General features: G+C 38.5%; 1 protein-coding gene across 2 annotated transcripts; it reads left to right on the forward strand.

Annotated features, from left to right (window-relative positions):
• LOC121953318 (uncharacterized) lies at nucleotides 1–24,213 on the forward strand. 2 transcript variants are annotated; one of them, XM_088087673.1, is made up of 35 exons: nucleotides 1–196; nucleotides 294–406; nucleotides 519–625; nucleotides 1,037–1,207; nucleotides 1,311–1,516; nucleotides 1,617–1,717; nucleotides 1,855–1,973; nucleotides 3,370–3,525; nucleotides 5,468–5,682; nucleotides 5,764–5,849; nucleotides 6,007–6,134; nucleotides 6,316–6,441; nucleotides 6,639–6,829; nucleotides 6,923–7,008; nucleotides 8,957–9,087; nucleotides 9,267–9,391; nucleotides 9,515–9,641; nucleotides 11,211–11,423; nucleotides 11,572–11,742; nucleotides 12,116–12,262; nucleotides 13,552–13,601; nucleotides 13,716–13,848; nucleotides 14,715–14,797; nucleotides 14,891–15,017; nucleotides 16,996–17,186; nucleotides 18,765–18,855; nucleotides 19,004–19,124; nucleotides 19,279–19,460; nucleotides 20,219–20,380; nucleotides 20,520–20,653; nucleotides 20,759–20,892; nucleotides 21,004–21,098; nucleotides 22,400–22,799; nucleotides 23,454–23,492; nucleotides 23,682–24,213. In XM_088087673.1, exons 1-35 carry the CDS (start codon nucleotides 33–35, stop codon nucleotides 23,783–23,785), a joined length of 4,929 nt encoding a protein of 1,642 aa, XP_087943799.1. In that variant the 5' UTR covers nucleotides 1–32; the 3' UTR covers nucleotides 23,786–24,213. The 2 variants fall into 2 exon arrangements, with proteins under 2 accessions (XP_087943799.1, XP_087943800.1); XM_088087674.1 differs by having other exon boundaries at nucleotides 20,225–20,380.
• Nucleotides 24,214–24,440: the final 227 nt, after the last annotated feature.

The following is a 24,440-nucleotide window of genomic DNA, read 5'->3' on the forward strand; positions in this document are numbered from 1 at the left end:
CTGATTTCCAACCCCTTGTGAGAGACCGTGTGATGAACAGGACCTTCACCATCATCAGTCCCCATTTCACAACGTTTGAGGAAGTCGACTGGATTGACTTGTTTCAGCGGTTACTGGTTCCTCTCCTCCCGAGTTTCAATGCGATGATGCTCGAGGTTGCAATCTCAGACATTAACTGCACAAACTATCACGTTGTGTGAGTAGCATTTCACAAACAGGCGATATTGCATTGCAGCAAAGTACAACACACTAATGAGGGACTGGGTAAGAATTCTCCTTTTTGCCCTTTACAGTGTGAGAGGGATGGCCAGAGCTTTCCCTGAAATGTCACCACAGAGACAGCAAGAAATCACAGAAGTTCTGCTGGATTACCTGCAAAATTCTGCCAGCGTCATCAACAAGCCAGGTAGGGCTAACGCAGTAAGCTTTGCCATGTGGTGCTCTTGTTCCACGTGCATCAACAAAGGGTGAATGCTTGGGAAGTGGTACCTATGCTAACATCTGTCTTTGTGCCTTAGTTTGCAGGCAGGGAATTCAGAGTGACGCAGAATTTCTTGAAGCAAACTTGGGTCCATTTTCCGAAAGCATACCACTCTCTGACCTCAAATTCTTCAACCTTTCTGTGGTAAGTCAAAAGGTTTTCTACCAGTCTTTCTTGAAAGCAGCCACACCACATTCTGAACTTGGAGAATCTGTAAAGAGCGCTGTGTTTGCCATGTCAAAGAAAAAAGGAATTCATATATCCTCTTTTTAATTTTGGCCAAAAAAGGCGTTCCAGAATGTAGTTTTCCATGGTCCAGAAACCATTTGTGTGTTTATTAGGAAAAAAATTGTGACCAAACATGTTTTACTCCAGTAGAAGGCCCTCCTTTTGTTTATCAGTATGGAAATTAACTTTTGCCTCAGTAACAAGTAATGGGGATCCAAAAAAAAAAAAACCCATTCAGAAAGATAAGAAGTTAACAATTAGAAGAAGAATATTTTTCCACAACAATTTAAAAAAATGATTGATTGGTGTCTTGTACCCTTTTCCTAGGTGACAGCAATTGACGCTCTCTCTTCAACACAAAAAGCTCAATTTCTCCTTGAACCAAACAACTTGTCAAATGAAACCCTTGTGAGGCTTGTCTTCACAGAACTTACTGCATCATCAGATGTGGAAGACTTCGGCTCTTTCTTTGATGAATTTGGTCGTGGTGCTTTAGAGGTGAGTATCTTCTTCACATTTAGTTATTGATTTTTCTGCTGAAATCCAAAAGTATGTCCCTGACTTGTTTATTTTAATTTTCACTGTTGTAATTTTTTTCTAGCAAAACTTGACCGCCATTGACCCAAGAGTGCGTGAAACCATCTTAAATCTCACCCTAACTGCACTTGGACCAAAACTATCTATGCTAGATGCTGAGGGGGTCAAGTTATGGTTCCAGGTCTACCTACCTCTTTTCCTTCCAGGCATTCAGTCAAGCACTTTGGAAATCATTCCACGTGATATCAGTTGTGACTCATATCAAGAGATGTGAGTAAAAACAATTTTTCTCCTCCTACAAAAATAATAAAAAGAAAATGGAAATAGATAATGGAAACATCACAGAAAATATTTTCATTTTTCTTCACAGTGTCAAGGGTTATGACAGTGTTTTCACTCAACTCTCCACGAGGCAGACCCAACAGGTTTTCATGTTCATAAAGGACTATCTTCGGAGACATTCCTCATCAGGTAACTTGAATAGCATTACTGTATGACATTTGGCATGGCATTTGCTCCTACTTTTTTGTTGGGAAAATTGTATGACTTCCTATTGCCATGTTTCGTATGCCATGTTCATTTTAAAAATCCAGTGTCTTGATACCTAGGTTTTGCCTGCGTTGAAGCTCTAAATGATGACAGACGTTGGCTCGTAGACAACTTTGGTCGATTCCTTGTGCATGCCTCCTACATGGACTTTGTGACCTTAAAGAACAATTTCAATGGAGTAAGTGTTGCTTTTTAGTCCTTGTTAATTTTATGATCACACTCACTTATGAAACATGCACCAAGGAGTATAAATATTTAATTATATAGACAACAGGCAAGTCATTTAGTGGACAGTTTTGATCACTGTTGACCCATGTTCAAATCAAGTCATTCAACACTTCACTAAACCTTGTGTATTAATTTAAATTCTTCAGTGTCACGAAGAGGTCATGAAAAAATAACTCATTATGAATATAATTATTTCAAACTAATACTTGACCATATATGTCATTAGTAATGGTCAACAATTAGAAACTGGGTGAAAAAGACATACTGTAGAATCACTATGGTTCACTCACTTTTCAACAAGGAGCTGCCAAAATAAACCTTACCTGGACACAAGCACAACACACTACTTTTTTTTTTTACCAATTCACTTTCTAAATGATCTGGAAAATTCCAAAAACTAACATGGAAACTATAATATGTGTTACCAGTATTACTATACTGCATATGCTGTAATACAATTTGTTTCTAATTTTACTTCCATTACAGTTCATAATCAGCAAATTTAACAGTATTTAAATTTTTGAATTAATACTAATAACCCAGACACCAGTGTGCTTAGAAGTGAACAAACTTGGTCCAGTTTAGTAGTCAAACAAAAAAATTGACTGACAGCTTTCACATGAATATAGACAGTCTGAATCTAAGAGGCAAACAGGGAAAAGCACAGCAACAAACCTAAGGAGCCCTAACTTACACCTGTTGCAAAGCGGCAAACAACACAACTCTTATAGCTACTTTCTGAATGAAGCAGTTGTCATTTTGATGGCCAGTGAAGTGAAGCCATGTAATGTAAATAAAATATGTACTTCTGCCCATCTGTGCACCCAAAAGTTTGCAGGTTTTAAAATAAGGTGTGGTCAGGTGCATTGCTGGCATCGTGTTATTTTATGGCAGCAGAAAGTGACTGCGCAATTGACCAGCAAAAACCACTATGTAAAGGTCCACATGCCTTTTAAAAGTGAATGTGATATATAAGAAATGTAAGATATCACATAGAAAAGCAAACCATCATACAATCCAGATACTGAATTCTTAATACTTTTAAAGGCAGCTCTCTTCACAGTATCTTTCAGATTAAAGGGTATAACAGACACATTTATTCATTTGGTAGGTAAACATGCCATTAATTGTGTTTTTCTTCATTGGACATCACTTATCCTTATTCCCTAAAGTAAAAAATTTTTTTTTTGCAGTGACTGCATATTTAGAAGATCTACGTCGATTGATTAACCGTCAGTGTGACATTAAAAGTCCAATGCTTGACCTAAGCATACAAATGCATGCCATAAAAAGTGAAAGCCCTGCTGTTGGTGTTTGCTTACTGAAATGCTACTTGTCACTTTTAGGTGGAGGTTGCAGATCTTCTTTCTCTCAGTCAGCTGACCGACCTCGCAGCAACTCCCTCACAGCTAAAGACCATGCAAGATGTGAAAGAAATCATGACAGTCATTGACCCTGTTGACTTTGGGGCTTTCTTTGACACAGTCTCACCGGCCATTGAGGTAAAAATCTGTATAGCTGATGTTTTCTTTTTTGCATAATATAGTGTGTACCCAGTTTATATAATGCCCAGACTATTATAGCTAATATCATGTAGTTTAATACAACAGCTCTGCAATGAATCCTAACTTCATTACGGTTATGACAAACTGTTTTAGAGAGGTGTTGAATTGACACAAAATTCTGAGAATTTTGGTGATATCAGTTTGTAGTGCTGTTAAATTGTATTGCTCTATAGGGTGCCCCAGGACTGAGTCCTAAAACCAGGAAATGAATTAACAATTCAGCCCTCCCTGTTCCCTCGTCCTGAAGTCAATGGGTTTTTGGTTTTATTGCCTAAAATAAGGTCTATGGTTAAAACAAGCCTGAGAGACTTGAGAGAGAATATTTAATGAGACTACAGAACTTCCTCACACCAGACTGTGCTGAACAGGTCTTTACAGCCTGCAGGTGGTGGCGATGTTTAGTCATGCAACTGCAGTTTGTTTATAACCTAATGTTAGTTATTAATTATTGCAAATAGGCTTGAAGAATCCTTACAATTGTATTCATTTATGAAGATTATCCTGCTGAACAAAAACATTTAAGTATCGTAAACATACATTTGCTTGCCACAGTCTGAAATAATCCAAAATCCAATGGAAAGTTCCATGGTCTCTTTGAAGAGTAAACCAAGACAATGCTAACTTCTGCATCAGCCTACAGAAAAACGTCATCCCTGGGGCACTCTGTTTTGAGAGGAATTACTAATATTTTCTCCACCTATTTATTTCACTTAGATTAAATTGTTTTAGTAGCTGTTACATGAGACAGCAAAGCATGAACAAATCCTAGCCGTTTAGATGTCTCCTTGTGGCTTGTTGAGCAAACTAGCATGAAAAAAAAATGTTTTGTACACCTCAAAAAACTGAATTATTTTAGCAGTAACATCAGACGTGAACAACAGCAAATATTAGATTTCTAGATGTATTCCCAATTATTGTGTCTTTTATTGTAGCCTGAAAACCCTAGTATACTCACTAACATTGTTTCAGGCTTACTTAAAATAGCAAGTTAACTAGTCAGCTGCAGTAGCAATTAGCTTGAAAGGCTGTGACATGCCAAGCTGCCGTTTGGCCTTCGCTCACGTTGGACTGACGCTGAGTGTCCGTGGCCCTCATTGCCACAGTGTGTCCTGCACCGTTGCCCCTTGTCAACCTTCGTCAGCGTGTTTTCTGCCCATTCAGCATGTTGAATTAGCTGTGGCAGCTGCTGAGCCCGTTGGTGAATGAAATCACCCTGATTGGCTGTCCAGCTCAGCGCACTAGAAGAGAAACAAAGGTGAAAAATGTAAGCAAAGGGCTAATGTCAAGAAGGAGGGAGGTTAAAAATTGTTATATGAAGTAGGATTGTTTTTCTTTAACAACTGAGCTCTTTAGCAGAAACGTTTCTTGATGGATTGTGGTCTTCCGATTTCCCATTTTGAATGATGATTACGGACAACTGCCATCTGCTGGCATGGAGGGGATTCTTCTCTCATGCAGGCGCAGAACATATGTGTTTGTCGGTTTGGTGTGTTCCTGTACAACTTTTTGGTCTGGACATAGCAACATGAGGGTGAAGCAGCATGGGGCTTTCATTGCTGCTAGCTCTCCGATGTCGGCTCAGTGTTTCACAGTCTTAAAAGTTAACATACCTACAAATGTCAAGGTTACATTGTATTTAGCTTGTAACTTGGTAAACCTGCTAAAATCTCAATCTAGGCTTAAAGCTAAAGGTACATTTCTGGATATTTCCACAAAAAGTAGTTTTGTGTCTTTAGCTGGATTTTAAAAGCAACAAGGGAACACAGAAATTTGGGTTTTTATACTGGATAAATGACGCATAAGGGGTAACATAATCATCTCTACTATAATGCAAACCATTCACTTCTAACCTTTATTTATTCTGTGCCAAATTCTTCAGGAACACCCACTCAACTACTCAGTAGAGGTGAAATCTGCCTTCCTCCAAGAAGTAATTGACAATGGGGATCTGTCCTCTTCAGTCATCAATGATACAGAGTTCCTGCAGTGGCTCAGGGTTCGACTGAGCCCTCTGGTGGTTAACCTCTCTTCGAGCCTGGTGACACCCTTATTTGACATTGGGAATAACAGGAGTTGTAACAGCAGCCAAGAGTTGTAAGAATCCTTTTAGTCTGGGTCATAATCGTTCTGATAATAGTTTTTATTTGCTTTGGACTAATTTTTATCTGAATTTAGGATTAAATTGCTGGACGCACAACACTTGACATTCAGCAATGACACCCAAAGGGAGATCCATGATAACATCCTCTACTTCCTCCAAGGTTTGTGTGAGAGATATACATCTGCGAGAAAAGAAAATGTGTTGTTGTATGTAGCCCATGCCTATTGAATATATTTGTTTCTGCCAATATGTTCCCAATATCAATAAAGATTATTCTGTACCAGGGTGCACAGTGATTTCATTTATGTTTAATACAGGTCCACCACCCCTCAAGTGTTACACCAGTGGAAGCTTCTACATCTACTTGAGAGACACTTTCCTCAGATTTGATTTTCCAAACTTGTCCATGTTCACGTCTCTTCTGCCAGAGAAACGCCAGTCAGAGGTAATAATACTTATACAAAACAATACTTAAATCCATATAGAAATTCCCAAACAGACTATAAAGACATAGATACTTTTGTAAATAATAGTTATGGTTGTAATGCAAATGCCAACAGATGTACTGTTCTACCAATGATATCAAAATATATGCAACTTTTTCAACTAATTTCTTTTTCTTTCAGCTCTTAAATACCATCAGCACCTCAGAGCTGAATCAGCTCCTCAGTCAACCCAATGTGATTGATGAAGACTCTGACATCTGTGTCATCTTAAACAACTACCAAAACACCACTTCCTTCCTTGAAACGGTATGTCCTCTTGCTAAGTGGTTCTATATAACATACATTATTACTGATGAAACATGCCACTCTTACATTGTGATGTAGCATCCAAATGATGATTTTGCCACAATAGGCACTGTCTATAAAACATCATTTGACCGTGAGTTTAAAACAAAAGATTTAACGCCAGCTTCTCGTTAAACATATCACGTGTATGCTATTAGGAGGATGTTGCAGATGATGTGAGACAGGTGATCCTGCCTTGTGTTTGGCCTTTGGCACTGAGGAGCGACAGCAGAGCTGAGGTTCATGCCTGGTTTGAGCGACGGTTGCCAAACTATCTCAGATTCCTCACCAAAAGCCTCATCAGTGCCAACGAAGTGCAGAATGCTTCATGTTTTGCCTTCCAGGAATTGTAAGTCTACTTTTTTTTCTTTTTTTTTTACAGTGTCACAAAGCTCAGTGACAATAGTGCTACCATTGAATAATGTGTTTTTCCTCTCAACAGTGTCTCTGTGTTGGGAAATAACTTCACATACGATTCTGAGTTTGGACGGGGTGATGTATATGACACCATCCGGACCTACTTAACTGGTACAAAGCATTTTTTTAACAAATGTATAACGTAGGATGGATGTGGATCTAAAGGGTCTAATTATGACTGTCCATGCTGAGTCTAACTTCAACTCTTGGTGGAGAGAATGAAGCTGAATTTTTTTTCTTTCTAATTTTTTAGACCAAGAGTTAATTAGACAAAGGTTTTTGATTTAGTTTATTTTACTGTGACTTACTGCAGCCAAGTGGCTAACTTCTGTTTTAGTACTCCACTACTTTCAATGGGCATAAAAATATTTAATTGCATGGCTCATCTTGACTTTCAAAGTATTGTTGAATGGGAAGGATCAAATTCTGATGGTGAAACAAATCATTTCTTGGGGGTTGTGACGTTCAAAAAAATGTATCCATTGATTTACAGACTTCTCTTTTGTCATGTCAGTCATTGGGAAAAGTTCTTTATGGGCCCAATGACATCATGTAATGTTCTAATTAGACTCAGTATGCTTACTTGATGTTAGAAAAAGTTGAATTATTGGGTTAGTCCCACTATTTCTGGACTTTTAAATACATGTAAGCATGTTAGTCTGACTGAAATCGTATCTAGTCAGATTTGTCAGACTAACATACCTTGATAATGTAGTTAGGGGTTAATTTCCTCTTTCATGTATACATATCAACCAGACATGAACTGGCCTGGTGTTCTGCGATTGCTCAATAGTCCATGTGCCAGGCTTTGACCTAGAGGTCGAACACCATAAATTTGTAAGAAAGTTGGGAAAAACAAAAGAAGAAAAAGGGAAGAAAATGAAATAATATGTACGTATCAGCATGGCAATTATTTTCAACGTTAGACATGCAACCTTTTTGTTTCTCGCTAACTTGTTTTATATGTTACATAATCGGTCAACTGGAAAAAGGATCAATAGTAACTAGCTGAAAGGGGGTATATCACCACCTACCATGGTGGAGTTGGATATACTTACATCAATAAAGCGAGTCTTCCCTGGGGCTTTTACACTGGGACAAGAACAGTAGTCCGATTAAATAGCCTAATCGAGCTATAATCCGTCTGCTCAACACAACGGTGCATGTAAACATACTGACTGTTTGGCCTATTCAAAACTTGGCTTCAAAGCCTGGCGCACTTCCTGGGGACCTGGCCCTCTTCCACAGAGGTCACCATGTTGTTTCTGCAGTAGCCCAGAATTGACACACCAAATACTGGCTCTAAATAGGGCCATTCACTTTTTCCCATCCACCATATTTCTCCCAAATGCTTGGCACACAGAAGTTTCAGCTGGTTGCATTCTGCAACCTCACCAATAGATGACACTAAATCCGAAACACTAGACCTTGTGTGATTTGTCATTTGGTGTAGGTTGAGAAACGTCCTTATCCAATTGTACAAAATCATTTGGGCAAATTGTGGAATTCTACATAATATCAGTTTATAAGGATCTGATGTAACTTTGACTGATAAGATGCCTGGATTTATATACAAAATCTTGCCATGTGCAACTTCAAATCTACAAAAGCCAACTCTCCATTACAAATCACCATGCCAATTGTTTTCAGACATGTTAACAGAGTGGCTATAAGGCTTGCGATGTCAGTCTGTCATGAAATTTTGTGCAAACATTTAATGGTCTCAAGGTGATGATTCCTAAGGGATCCCCTGACTTTTCCTCTGTATGCAAAAATATTGACACTACCATCAGCCTCAGCTAATTCAGCATACTAACATGCTTAACTATGTGGTCATCTTTATAGCTACTAAACATAAGCATGTTAGTATTGTCACATTAACATCAAAATTAACTATAAGCACTATTGTGCCCAGCCACACAGAGTTAGTAGCATAGTTGTAGACTCTTGTTTTAGTATCAGCTCCGCTAGTCCTTAAATGACTTATTGCTTATATTACATGATTGTTCAATACTTTACATTCTTTTTTAGTAAATTTCTGTTTTTTCCCGTTTTATAGGCTCTGAAGCCAGATGCTTCAGTACCAGTGACCCAGAACTAAATTCCACTGCCTGGTTTGTTAATAACATCGGCACTTTTGTGACGTTTGTCACTGTGGATGATCTCACCACCTTTACCTCCACCAGTCAAGTATGCCCTGATATCACTTTTTATCAAATTTAATCAAAGATAATGTTCAAAATAAATAAAATCTAGTTTTGTTAAAATCTGTTTTCATTTTAGTATTAAATAATTGAGTTAAGGCTGAGAAAACCAAAGTTGTTTTTAAATGGTAATTTATTGGCCTTTGTGCTAATACATTTTTGAAGGCTGAAGTGTTCTTAACGGACAAAGCGAACCTGGAGCTCTTTGACAACCCAGCAATCCCAGAAGATGTAACTGAACTGTACATCTTTGAGCTTTATGAAATTGACCCAACCTTCAGCCCTCTGAAGTAAGTATCCACTAATTTGACAAAAATGCAACTGTGGCATATATGTATATCATACATATTATTTAGTGGGTCATTTTTTGTCATTTGATATGTTAAAATTGTCTATATTGGCATTTCATCTAGGCTTCCAGGTTCCTTCCTGTGCTTCAGTGAAGTCCCAAGTTCAGCATATTCTGCTGCAAATGAAGATGACATCCTACCCATCTTGACTGAGCTGGAGCAATTCTGTAATGGAACAAATGATCCTGAGGTACCAGCTCCAATTATTGCAAGACAGAAACAGAGTTTAACAGTTTTTAAATTGTCTTCAAATATGTACCTTTTACACACTTTGAAATTTTTTTTAGCATTGACAGCTTTGAGTACACAAGGGGGAGAAAAAATACATTCAAAACAGCACAGAACACAAACTACAACTAATTCACCATAAAACTCAAATGCAAGCACCAGATTATCAATGACTACATGACCACTTGAACGCCATAATGGTCATGTTGTTATTACTGTCTTTAATTGGTCCAGCAGCAGACTTTGAATGTATGATTACGCTGCATTACTCAACATAGAATAGTAAACAGTCTCCAGTGAGCCTAAATTTGTGCAAGCTTGCTTTTGCACCCCTGTTCACCATTTTAACTTGGTTGCCAAATTTTTACTCTTGATCCATGCCTTTCTGACAGTGTATTACAAATAGTGTGCACAACTCCTCAAATTTTTTTTCTGGCATATCATTAAAATGGTCCATCCATCCATTGTTCTTGCTTATACGGGGCTGGGACACGGGGGCAGCAGGCCCAACAAGGCAGCCTAGCCATCCCTCTCCCCACCAACACCCTCCGCGTGGGGGATCTGGAGGCATTCCCAGGCCAGATGAGATATATAATCCCTGCAGCTTGTTCTGGGTGTAACCCAGGTCCTCCTACCAATTGGATGTGCCCGGAACACCTCTGAAGGGAGTTGCTGAGGAGGCATCCTGATCAGATGCCCAAACCACCTCAGCTTGCTCCTTTTGACACAAAGGAGCAGTGGCTTTACACAAACTCTGGATGTGTGTGCTCCTAAGGCCTAGTCCAGACATCCTAAGGGGAAACCTCATTTAAGCTGCTTGTATCTGCAATGTCATTCTTTCATTCTCTACCCAAAGCTCATGACCATAGGTGGGTGTCAAAACATAGATGGACAGGTAAATTAAAAGCTTTGTTTTGAGGCTCAGCTCCCTCTTCAACACGACAGTCCAGTACAACACTGCATCACTGCAGATGAAGCACCAAACCGCCTATCAATCTCACGCTCCATTTTACCCTCACTCATGAGCTAGACCCCAACATACTTGAACTCCTTTGCTTAGAGCAGTAGCTCTCTCCCAAACAAGAGGGGGCAAGCCACTGTTTCCAGCAGAGAACCTCTGCAAACCGCCCCAGTGTATGCTTGAGATCACATTTTGATGAAGCCAACAGAACCACATCATCTGCAAAAAGCAAAGATGCAATTCAGAGGTCCACAAATTGGCCCCTTTCCTCTCCCTCCTCACACCTTAAGATCCTGCCCATGAATATCACAAACAGAATCGAAGACAAGGGACAAACCTGGTGGAGGCCAACAGAATCTACATTGCTCCTCCTGAGTCTAATATATGACAATCAGTTAACTGATTGCCATATATCAGACTCAGGAGGAGTCAAGGAGGCTCTAACTGTTAGAGCCTCCTTTCCAGCACCCTGGAGTAAACTTTCCCAGGGAGGCTGAGCATTAAAATGATACAATAGTAAAATGTCCACAATTGTTTTTTGTTCATAACCTGGTATTTTTGATTGTGTAGGTATCTGCAGCTCTGGTATCCAACATCAAGACCTTCACGGCAGATACGTTTGAGAAACTGGGCAATTCTAGCACAGGCCTGACCAGCAGCCAGATCACTTCGGTTTCCCCAGTAGTGCTGGTTTCCTCTTTGCCCACCCTGGGTTCAGTCGGCAACTGGAACCAGGAGCAGGCCACTACAATCGTCCAAACCATCACTGCCTCAGGCTTCCAGGTAAAGGCCTCACTGTCCTTGGTGACATGGCTGATAATCATGTGATTTATTTTAATGATTTACACCCAAGGGTACGTCCAACGCTGTTTGGTATTCATTTCAGTATACTTTTATTAAATGACTGTGGAGTACTTTGTGTTTTAAACAGATCAACAGTGGAGACTCCCTGGAATCCCTCGGCACACTGGTTGCTGGAGTTTCTTCAGACTCAATAGAAAAAATCCCAGCTGCTGAGCTTACTACCATTGCCCAGAGCAGCACCTTCGTTTCCAACATGCTGACAGCCCCACAAATCGTCCAGCACACCTTCACCCAGCAGGTACAAGTTACAGTAACTTTGGACTCTTTACAACACTGCAGCCATTGTTGATCAAAGATTAAACTGAAAACATATTTGATACTTGGATATTTTATGGTTTTATTAAACAGAGTACATGCACAAAAACCAGGGTGTAAATTTCACTTCTCAAAATCCAAATTTAAAAGGAGCACAGATATGTTTCATTTGCATGTTATTATGTAGCAGATATGTTAAGACTTTATGTTTCAACAATGCTATCGCTAATATGTGGTTAGGTTCAGACACACAAACAAATGCAGAAAATAGCTGAAATGTATGTTATTTATGTATGCACAGGAAATTTTGAGTTGATTTCTGATTTTGGTTTTAACTCTGTTAAATTTCCTGGCAGATCATTTCTGTGGACACAGCACCAGCCAGCGTGGTGCAGAATGTCCCTGATGCCTTGGCAAGTGAGATCCCACCTTCCCTGCTCCTTTTCTCCGAGGAGACTGTGGATATTAGCGTGCTTAACAAAAAGGAATGGACGTCAGATCAGGTCAGTCTGTGGCCATATGCAGAGAGGGGAGTTAATTGCAGACAAGTTTTTGAAATCTAATGCTGAAATTTTCAGACTGAAGTTACAGATGTTCCATTACAGTGCCAGAAATTACAATTAGCATGTAGCATGATTCCTTACTGAAACTAAGGCAATTAAATTGACTTCAGGATTATAAGGTGACTACCATCACGATACTTATCAACAACCCCCATTAACTTACTCTTACTCTCTGCTAGGGGTAGTAAAATATGGTTAGGATTAAGGTTAGGTTTACCAGATCAAATGAAGGCTTAAAAATTCAAAGGGAGATTTTTTGAAGTGGGGTTGTATGGGGTACTTTCTAAAAGTCAGTGTTTTATATAGTAGATGTCAGCTGGTACGCTTCAAGTTTAGAGAAGTAGGCAGAACTTCTGTTACAGAAGCTAGGCAATGTACTGATGTGGATAGGAGTCAGCAAGAAAACATATTTTAGCCACCTAAAAAAATCAATATCAGTTTAAGTGTAGGCTATATTTAGAATATTTTCAGGGTTTACCTTTCTGTGAGACAGCCCGTTTCGGCACTGAAGCCCTGAACAGCTTCAGTTCCCCATTGTCACAGCCACTAGACTCCTTTGACAAAAAAAACTAATTTTAGCTCAAAGCACAAAGAAGCTGCTTGTCAACTGCTGCTTTGATCAGCTAGTAAGTTTGTGTCATTGCGTAAACCTTTTAACCCTTTTAAATGCCAATGTCACAGAATAATACAAACAAAACAACTGATCAAGGCAGCTGTACACCAGCATCTCCTGTGTCAGCAGTGGTAAATCATTGTTTTTCTCAGTGGAGTCTGGTTTCTAAAGAGGGCAATATAACAACTTTAGTTTCCCATTGGAAATCACTGTCTGAAAGCAAGATACAGCTGTAAAATTACTCTCAAAATAGTTCAAGCTTAAACTAATATCAGTCTCTTGCAAGTGGGACTTTTTTAGGAGGCTTAAATAGGTTTTTACACTCATCTAAAAGAATACATTGCCTAGTTTCCATGTCAGACTACATCCTGCTTCTCCAAACTTGGGGCATGCCATCTGACATCTACTGTGTGTAATTTAATGTCTATGGATAAGTATCCCATATAATCCTACTTCAAAATAATTGATCTACCCCTTTAAAGTTTTCCCCATATAAAAAAAACAGCATCAGCACTCAATCATGCCATATTGTGTGATAATATATATAGATATAGCATTACTATTGAGTGATACATCATTGAATTTACAGTTAACTTCGCTGTATCTGTGGTTCTAGGCTGCCATGTTTTTTGACACACTTGGTGGAACAGACTTTGACATCGAAGAGTAAGTGAACAAGTTCCACGACCATTGTTGGATTTTTTGGTTGTTTTTTTTGCCTAAGGAAGATTGTCCACAGTTTATTAACTCTTTTTTTCTTTTTGTCATTATTCCCCATAGACTTAATCCACCTATGCTGCAAGGCTTCACATGCACAACAGTCCAAAAAATGACAAAAAACAGGATCGATGAGCTGATCCATGCCAGCAGGCCAAGGAAAGGCAGGGCTAAAGTGAAGTTGGATGAGTCACAGGTAAGCTCAGATGAAATCTACCTGAAACTAATTTAACAAATAATTATGGCCTTATCTGAGAAGTTAAAAAATAAGATAAACTAAGAATGAATAAATAAATGAATGAATGATTTTATTTTTGTGTCATGCCACTACTGTGACCCATCCCATATGGGATTATATGACACCAGTCAACAAGCAAATCAATACTGGGGTAGTGTTTGGTGATCAAGAGACCCTGAACAGCACTGGTGGAGAGACAGAGGACAGCCTATCTCCCCGATTGGCCACCCAGCAGCACCCTGACCCCCGCACATGTCCCCATAAACACACAAAGTACATACAGTGGCTTCCAGTCCATTTTAGAATAGTAACAAAAAGATTCTAAAATCTTAGCATTTACTCACAAATCAATTGAATTAATCAATAATAGAATTTAAATGATCCACTTGGCCAAATTAATTTCAAGAGGGTCAGCTTCTGAATTGAGATATTTTATCTATTTATATTTTATTATTTTGACTTCTATTATTAAAATATTTTAGCTTCTGGGGTCAACAACCAAAAGAGCACAGCTACCAAGGTAGAACTTCACTTTTCCAGATGTTGACATCCTTACCAACAGATCAGTTAATAAATGTGTGCATGCATATATGCATATATATATATATATATATAAACACACACGTACACACATATGTACATTTATAATCAACATGAATATACCAGCCAGATTAGTTGGGATCATAGCCCATGTTATAATTATAATATATTATAATTATAGCTGAGTGTGTAATACCAGAGTCATGACTTAAGAATGTTGTGCAAAGGACCACTAACTTGTATAACAATTAGTATTTTTTGTGTCTTTGCATAATTTTGTACAGCTGACGTGCATGTACAACCTGCTCGATGGAAGAATCTCCCAGAACTTCACAGATTATCCCTCAGACATGCTGCTCTACCTAAAGTGAGTGAGCATTTTATGCATTGACTTCATAATATGTCTATGGTTTTTAACATTGCTTATAGATTTTCCCATCTATTTGTATGTTCATTAAAGCACCAAAGATGTGGAGAAAGCCAACTGCAAGTCATACTTTTCCGCAATGGGTGATGCAGACTTCTCTGTGACCTCCAGCATTTTGAACAAGAACTCACTGCTACTCAGTGACGCCAGGACCTGCTTGGTGGGTGCCATTAAAATTAAGATTTGTTATAAGTGTGCTAAGGGAAATAGGGTAGGTAGCACCTTGTGTTAAAAAAGTTAAATAGCAAAAAACAACAAACACAGCTTAATTTAAAACCTGGATTGTCGTTTGGTTTTCTTGTGCTGTGTTCAGAAGCCTTTCACAAGTATGTAATCCTCTGAAACCTGAGAAACAGGGTTTGATTTATTTTGAAAACTTTTGGAATAAAGGCAATGAGCAACCTGGAAAGAAGAGTCACAGACACAAAAAAGGTATAAGGAGATGAGAAAATCATCTAAAAAATAGCTGGAGGGAATTATATGATAGTGTGAAAACTAGGGGAAAATGTCTAGAAAATGTCATTTATAAATCCAATTATTATATATCTAGAGTTAGTCTAGTCTTTCCTTTTTTCTTTTTTATTAAATCACTTTCTTAAGGTCATTTTTGTGTTTGTTTCTGTTTTAAACGATTATTTTCTGTCATTTATTTTTAGATAGTTTTCTTGTAACTTAGTAGTAATAGTAGATTTCTTTAATTTCTTTGGCAATTTTTTTTGCCAAGTTCCTCATTGCCTTCTTCCTCTCATGCTCAGGTTTCAAAAGGTTTAGACCCCATTTTATTGCAACAGTTAGTAATAGTATATGACCTCAAAAATTTGGGACAGGGTGTAAAACTTAAATAACAACAAAATGCAGTGATTTGCAGATCCTTTTTGACCTGTACTCAGTTGAATACAGTCCATAGAAGAGATGTAATGTTCAAACTGATAAAGTTTATTATTTTGTTGTATATACACTCATTCTGAATCTGATGTCTGCAACATGTTCCCATAAAGTTGGGACAGGGGCGTGTTTACCACTGTGTTACATCACCTTCTATTTTACCATTACTTAGGGAGCGTTTGGGAACTGAGGACATTGATTGAAAGTGAAATTCTTTCCCATTCTTGCTTGATCTTTGACTTCAGTTGCTCAACAGATCGGGGTCTACATTGTCATATTTTGCACTTAATGGATAGGATAAGTATGGACTTCAGGCAGGCCAGTACCTGCACTCTTTTACTATGAAACCATGCTGTTGTAACATGTATAGAATATAGCTCATTGTCTTGCTGGGATAAGCAGAGACGTCCCTGAAAGGTTACCCATGATGCCATGTGCACTAATGCACTTCCATACCATCACAGATGCTGGCTTTTGAAATTGTCACTGATAAAACTCTGGATGGCCCTTTTCCTCCTGAGTTTGGAGGACACATTTCCCATGATTCCAGAAAACAATTTGAAATGTAAACTAGTTAGACCATAGCACACTTTTCCACCTTGTGTCAGTCTGTATCAGATGAGCTCAGGCTCAGAGAAGTTGGCAGCGTTTCTGTATGTTGTTGATGTATGGATTTAACTTGCATGGTAGAGCCTTAACTTTAGTTGGTGGATACAGTGATGAACTGTTTTTACAGACAATAGTTCCACTGTGGAAGGTTCCAGACAGGTGCTTTTTGAGCATTCTGTAACTTTGCCAGTCTTTTGTTGCCCCTGTCCCAATTTTTATGGAATATGTTGCAAGCATTAAACTCAAAATGAGTGTATATTTACAAAAAACAATGAAGTTAATCAGTTTGAACATTAAATATATTGTCTTTGGACTGTATTCACCAGAGTACAGGTCAAAACAGATTTGCAAATTGGTGCATTCTGTTCTTAAACCAAATTATACACAGCATGTTAACATTTCTGGAACTGGGGTCATCCCAAAGACATGCAGATGTCCATATCATTTTTTCATTCATGTAAATATGAAATGTTACAAATAATTATTGTAAACAGCGGAGAAAATAACATCCAACTTCCGGCTTGAAAAAGAATTGCCATGTCCCATGTAAGTGGTCTTCAAGGGATGAAGGATCTATATTCCGATTTAGACAGTCAAGGTACTGTGTGGCATTTTAAATTAAATGTTGTGATTTTACTGTCTAGGGTATAAGTGGTGTGAATCTGAGCAGCGATAACCTGGAGGTGCTGGGAAACATGGCCTGCACTCTGGACAGTTCTTACATCCAGAACTCTGATCCTCTCATTCTGGAAAAACTCAAAGCCTGCAAGGACTTCTCTGCCAGCCAGATTACTGCCATGGAGACACAGCTGCTGTCTGGGAACACACGATATGGGTAAAAGAAATTGATAAATCAATAGCTATTCCGACTGCAATTCAGTGGATAGGCTGGTAATATTCTATGTTTTTCTTATTGTCCGCAAATCCAATGAAAAGACCAAAACCAACAATGCATTGATCTTCTAAAACCAAATGTAGTTTACAGCTCCATTGTTGTTCAAAAACGATTAGAATCACATTGCACACTGCAGAACCATTCTCTTACACCTTGTGACATGTTCAATCATTCCCAGAAACATACACAAGCACTGCAGTTTACACCAACTCAATTCCACATACATCATTCTGCTGCTGTAAATACTCAGAAGCAGTCTCTACATTAAGCTCGCCACCAAATGCTGAAAACAGTCCCCAACTAAATTTTTTTGCAACAGTTTGAACAGCTTTTTTTAAAAGCAACTGTGCCTAGCTGTTTCCAGAAGTCAAATATTTTTTTAATCACCGAAACAAAATATTCAGTTCTGTTATCATTTCAGGGGTCAAATTCTGACACTTTGTCAAAGGCAGCCTTTAATGTTTCTATGAGACTTGCATTCTTGCTTAATATACGTCTACGGTTACTCAACAGTCTGGGGTCTCTGTTGTTGTATATTGTGCCTCATAATGCCCTACATATTTTCAGTGGGAGTGAGTTTTGGACTGCAGGCAGGCCACTCTAGTACCTGAAGTCTTACTACAGCTTACTACAAAGCCGCGCTGTTGTATCGTATGCAAATTGTGGCTAATTGTTCTGCTGGAATTAACAGGGATAATCACTGAAAAAGACTTCATCTAGATGACAGCATATGTTGCTCCAAAACCTTATTGTGCCTTTCAGCATTCATAGTGCCTTCACAGATAAGAAAGTTACCCATGATGTCATGGGCATCATGGGTAACATCATGGGCATGTGCTGTGGTCTCATTATGTGGTGTTTGCACACATTTACACCTTGTGTTGAAGCAGCCATTGGTGTCTTTATAGGATACATCAAGCTTTGAACAACCTCCACTGTAAACTTTTTTGCTGCAAGACTTGATATTGAGAGCAACTGACAAAGTCTACAGAGTGAAAAAATCTTTGCTAGGCGACAGGGAGGTGCATGGGTCAAACAAACACAGAATTTCAACCAGGAAATCACAGTTTGTGTCCTATGTGAAACCAAATATCAATTTTAATGTTATCTCACGAAATGTACATACTGTGGTCTCACAGTGACTCATGACACATTTGCGTCATGTCATATCATGTAACAAACATACTTATTTTAATCAAAACATTATCTTTTTTCTAATTCCAACACAGTCGTTTCATTACTTGAACTTGACTGTTACAACGGTAACTCAACATTAACCACTTGCTATAATGTGTTTTCATAGGGACTCTTAAAGACACCCTGTGTGTCGCTATGAGAAGCTGAGGGGCGTGACACATACAACATTGTGTTATCAAAAGATCATCATCATTTTTATTTAGAGGCATTTTTATATGTGATAACTTTGATGCCAATGCACCAAATATGGCCTTGTTTGCCACCAAGTTCAAATCAAGGTAGTAAAGCATTCCATATGAATATATCAACTTCTGTTTTCAGCAAAGTCAGCACCTGGAACAGGACAACTCTGGAAAATCTTCAGGACATACCTCTGTATTTAACAAGAAACATCTGGGACGAGCTCAGATCTGTATGATTTTCACTTTTACCTGTTTATTGATACTAATTAGTCCAATACTATACATTCAATCATTTTTAAATTAAATTTTTAAGGAACTTTGTAAGAGTCACCTTATTTAAAGATAAAAGTAAAAACATTTCTGAAATATTTTTTGCAGTCAACAAGGAGAAGGTTCCTTAAGATCTTCATGCGCAAACTGAGGAAAGAAAACACAGAGAAGACTAAGCTCAAGGATCTGTTTCAAGAGGTCAACATTGTCAGGGCCAAACGAGGAGCAGGTAAAGATGAAAGTGATAGGAAGCCATAGTGTGTTTTGGTTTTGTTTTGTGTTTTTTACATTGTACGTATTTAATGAAATGACATATGGCACAACCCTGCACTTATGTGTCTAACTTGACTTTCTTTTTTTTTCATTCATCAATCATTCTCAAGGCTGCACTGTTGGTGATATAACCGAGGTGACAGTCAAAGACGATTCTTTCCCCATTGGCTACACCGCATCGCAATTTGACCTCTGCTTGGACCTCCCTATCCTGAGGGATAACCTGAATACTATCTGTGAGAAAGTGGATGCCGATGAATATCAGAAAATCATTCTAGCGAAACTCAACCAGGTACGTTTTTTGTATATGGAATGTGAAATTGCCTTAAATTTTATCGCAAGATTTGTTTTGTGTATCAGGTCATTATAACAGTGGTGGGGATAACGTGTTAAAAATAAATTGGCTCTCTTTAAACAAAACATTGAAAGAAGGCAATGAGCAACTTAAAAAAATAAATCCAAAGATTTAAAAAAAAAGGTGATTAAAATTAAAACTAAATTAAAATTAAAATAATTTGTGAAATTGGCTTGGTTTAACAACAGATCCCTTTTCAAGTATCTAACCAAAAACCCATTCGAAAATCCCACTGACTTTCATTTGCGGGTTTTCTGAATAATTACTGCTTGTACTTTATTGCACAGTGTTGAGAGCATTGTAAACGATGAAGAGCAGAGCAGAGCAGAGCGTGCTCTGCTGGACAATTCCTGTAATGGCACCATGTTCATATAAACCCTAAACATTCTTTTCTGCATTATATTTTATGTAAAATAAGATCTCATATCGCAGCATTAGTATTCTTATTATCTTTAAAAGGCCCATATCAACAGATAGAATCAGCCAGCCTTTAAATCCGTCCAGCTGTAGTTTATTTTTTTAGTCATTTGCGAATGTGTCGTTAAATCAAGAGGTAAATATGGTACAACAGACATCTTGTCATGTGTCACTGGAAAAAAGTGTTTCTGATTTTATTATGAATAGAAAAATATGGTCAAATCTTTACACAAATTAATTTCAATACAATTTCGCTTCTTATTCCATATTCTCTGTAGTTCCAGGCATACCCCTCGGATGTTCCTGAGGATAAAGTTCAGGTGCTCAATTCAGTGTCTCGTGTGGCATCACTTGACGACATCTCCAAGTGGACCATCACCAAAGTTGACACACTAGCAGCCCTAATGGAATCTGAGGATGGATCATGGGAGGCAGAAAAGGTACAGTGTGAAAGGATTATTAAAACTACAAAATGTTGGAGTTTTTTCATTCTTTACAAACAGTGTAATATAAATATTAAGAAATTTACTCACATCAGGATACATTTGTTCACTTGCTGTATTCCTTATTGATGTGTAGAGCAAAGCAATCATCACCAAGTACCTGAGTGCTTCTGGGAACACCCTGGGCAGCACCGAGCTGAACAGTATTGGTTCCAATGTGTGCTCATTAGACACCAGCACGCTGAGGACCATCACCCCAGAGAGCATCAGGTGGGTACAGACAAGGAGCAGTTAGTTTAAAGATGCCAAAACTTTGCCACTGTGAATGATGATATGAACTAAAAACTGCATGTCTTTATTCTTGCGCCGTGTCAGAAATGCCAATCCTCTGGACCTGACGTCGTGTTCATTGGAACAGAAGAAAGTCCTGTATGAGATCAGTAAAACGGCCTTCAGCTCGCTGAATTCTAATCCCACTGCCTATTACAATTCAATTCAGCCTTATCTAGGTAAGAATAGCCGTTACCTGTCTTTGCGGCTGTTTCTCTCTCTCTCTCTCTTTCTCTCTCTCTCTCCAGAACTCATTTCTAATTTCCTTGTTTTCCTTTCTTCACTGACAGGCGGGGCACCTCTGGAAGATGTAGAACAACTGTCAACCCAGGGCATCAGTATGGACATTGCCACTTTCGCTAGTCTGGATCCAGACGTAATCTCTGTAAGGATATTAGAATTGACAACAGAAAGGGTTTTGTACAGCTTATCTATCTATCAGCTATACATGTGTCTAGTTGTTTTATTATGACTATACTAATACTATTTATTTAGGGGATGCTTGAGCCTAACTTACATTAACACTGTAATGGATTTGGGAAGGTCTAAGAATAAGAAAAACCCAATAAAGGTCCTGTGTTCAGGATTTAGGGGTTAGATTGTCAGAAATAGAATGTCTTATAATAAGTATAAGTGTTTTCTTTTGTGTTTAATCACATGAAAATAATTATTGTTGTATTTGTTACCTTAGAATGAGTTGTTTATATCTATGTAGGGAAGGGGTTGTCATCCAAAAACATCACCATGTTCATTGACGTGTCTCTACAGTAGCCCAGAATGGACAAACTAAACACACCCTCTAGACAGGGCTATTTGCTTTTTTCTCATGGGCCACCATAGTTCGCAGCCCCATGAGAGCATCGTCAAAACACAGATTTTAGTCAGTGTTTTCCCCGGTTTGAATCACCTGGTCAATTTAATTTAAAGGTCTGGTGTTTTTACCTGCAAACATCTCTTCTTAAAGGATTATGAGAATTTTCAGTCAGAGCTTAAAAGTCCAGTGTGCCCAATTTGGGGATACAGTGGCATTGCGTGAAGATTGCACATCGCAACCAGCTGAAACTTCTTCCTGCTAGAATTTCTTCAGTGTTCATTGTTCAGGAGGTTTTTGCCATAAGCCAAATTCTCTGCAAAGGTCTCTTCCTCTCCAAAACAAAAGAACCCGTTGATTTAAACTAGTAAAATTACTGAATAAAGCCATCTCACGTCACAAATCATCAAATCATCTCCGATGCTGTTCAGCATGTTGGAAACAGGCGGCTCGCCCACTACACGCTAATCTGTGCTCGAGTTTTTGATAAATCAAGAAATTAAGATTCAGACCTTGAGGAGGTTTTTACCAGGAGCCAGATTATGCACAGAGGTCTCTTACTCTCCACAACAAACGGATGAGGGCATTTAAACCTAAAATTCTAGAGCCAGTGTTTGGTTTGTCCATTCTGGTCTACAGTTGAAACATGGCGATCCTTGTAAATGAGGACCCGCTCCCCATGTAGACATAAATGGCTCATTCTAAGGTAACGAAAGCAACAATACTTATTTTCAGGTGCCTATACACTAAAGTTAGTGTATTTAGGGAAAAAAAAATTGGGCAGCTTTCTTTCAAATCTATGATATTTTCATAGTTATGACTGTGTGAAGACTTCAGACCAATTTTTTCTACTGTTTTTTGTTGGAAATGAGCAGAAATTGAGCGTGGACCAAGTGAGAGGCCTCGTTGGTAGCCATCTACAAGATCTGAAGTTGTTTGAGAACGATGCTGCAGTTGAGAGATGGAGAAACTTGCAGACACAGGAAAACCTGGACAAACTGCAAATTGGCCTAACCACCATCAGAACCACCCTGACCACTGCACCCCCTGGCACCGCTGCAACAACTGTGCCTGGCACCGCTGCAACAACTGTGCCTGGCACCGCTGCAACAACTGTGCCTGGCACCGCTGCAACAACTGTGCCTGGCACCGCTGCAACACCCGGCACTACTACAACACCCGACACTACTACAACACCCTTGCCTGGCACCCCTGCAACTCCCGGCACTACTGCAAAACCCGGTACCACCAACGCTGCTACAGCAACAACACAAGGTGAACTTCGACTTGCTTCTACCTTAAAGAATACATTAACACACTTTAAAGACATTATATAGCATTGCTTAAACTGCCAGTTTAATTTCTTTACCCTTGCTGTATCTATTTTTCGATCATGTGAACATTTACAAGAACTGTTAAAGGTGCAGTTTTGCCTCTTTGCAGTGTATTCTCACAGAACGGGTTGCATGATATCCTATGAAAATGCAAGCACAGCAGTTCATATGATATCATACCAGCTGGTGCGAAAGAAGTCATGTCACTGACTTACTTACAGTTAAGGAGGTTAAGTTAGGTTTAGGCAATAGAAGTTACTTTAGTTAGGTTTAGGAAAAGAAATATACCTTAAAATGACTCATTCACACATTCACATGGTTCCAAACACGTCTCCAGGGCAATGTCCAAGGGAAAAGTCTAGGTTTTTGTGATCCACCATCTCAATCTGCTTCTTTACAAGACTTGTTTCCTTGTTCATTCCTGTCATTGCATTGGTCACTTAATCGCAGCCTTAGAAAATACGTTGGAATATGTACAAATTTGGTGCATTACTTTTCATGGGAACAGTTTGTGAGAACAGCCTCTTCTGTGATGCTGCTGGGTTTTGTTTTACTTCACAATGCACCGTCTAATTAAACTGAATCCCATCCACAGAAAACACAGCGACTGCTGTCACTGCAGGGGTAACACCAGGTAAGCATCTTACAGTGCACATTTTCCCACTTTGAGTAAATAGTATGGCTTTGCTTACACTGCCATTTTAGGGGCTTAACCCTTGCTTTGCTTTTCAACCATGCAAATGATTTCAAGAACTGTTGAAAGTATAACTTGACCTCTGTGATAAATGAAGTGTAAATATATATTTTTGGCTTTTATTTCTAGAAAATACCACAAGTGGGGGAGCACAGCTTGTAGGACACCCAGCATCCATATCCCTGGCTGCTCTGCTGACAACTGTGCTGCTAATACTTCAACAACTAGCCTAAATCCATCCGTCACTTACTAGTCATGTTAATCAATTAACAGTGACTATTACATTTTTAATACATTTTCAGTTAGCTATCTATTAAAATGATCTATTATTATATCTATTATAAAGGGAATTGGTTTATTGCTATTGCTTAATTCCTGCTTCACTCTATGACATAATGTTGTAAAGTTACATTATTGAACAATCACAGGAATTAGAATAATATGTTTTTAGTGGTGATCTGGGGCTATTTTCTTCATACTAGTGTTTTGAAATTATATTCTGCTAATATTAAAATGTATGCTCAATCATTATTAAAAGCTAAAGTTAAATAAATTAAAAATAAATTAGAATAAATTAAAAATAAATCTTTCAAATTGCTTGCATTATATACAATCATTATTTAAACTGCTATTCCTGAAATGAATAAAGACATAATAAATATGTGATGTTTGTGTGTCTGTATCTTTAGCGCATGATGTGTCCTGACAGCCTATTCTTTTTTCAAAAGAAAAGCAAAGAAAAGAGAAGCGGCACCATGTGATGCATTTGGATGACAATGTGTTGGTCGGCTTTAACAGGTTTTTTTCTAACACCATCAAATCCAGCGCTACTCATGAATAGTCTCCAAAGAACTAATCAAAAGGCAGCATATGTCTCTTGAGTTAGTT

Source organism: Plectropomus leopardus, chromosome 14 (genome assembly GCF_026936395.1).
Source record: "Plectropomus leopardus strain MGB_pleo_1.0 chromosome 14, ASM2693639v1, whole genome shotgun sequence".
NCBI lineage: Eukaryota > Metazoa > Chordata > Actinopteri > Perciformes > Serranidae > Plectropomus > Plectropomus leopardus.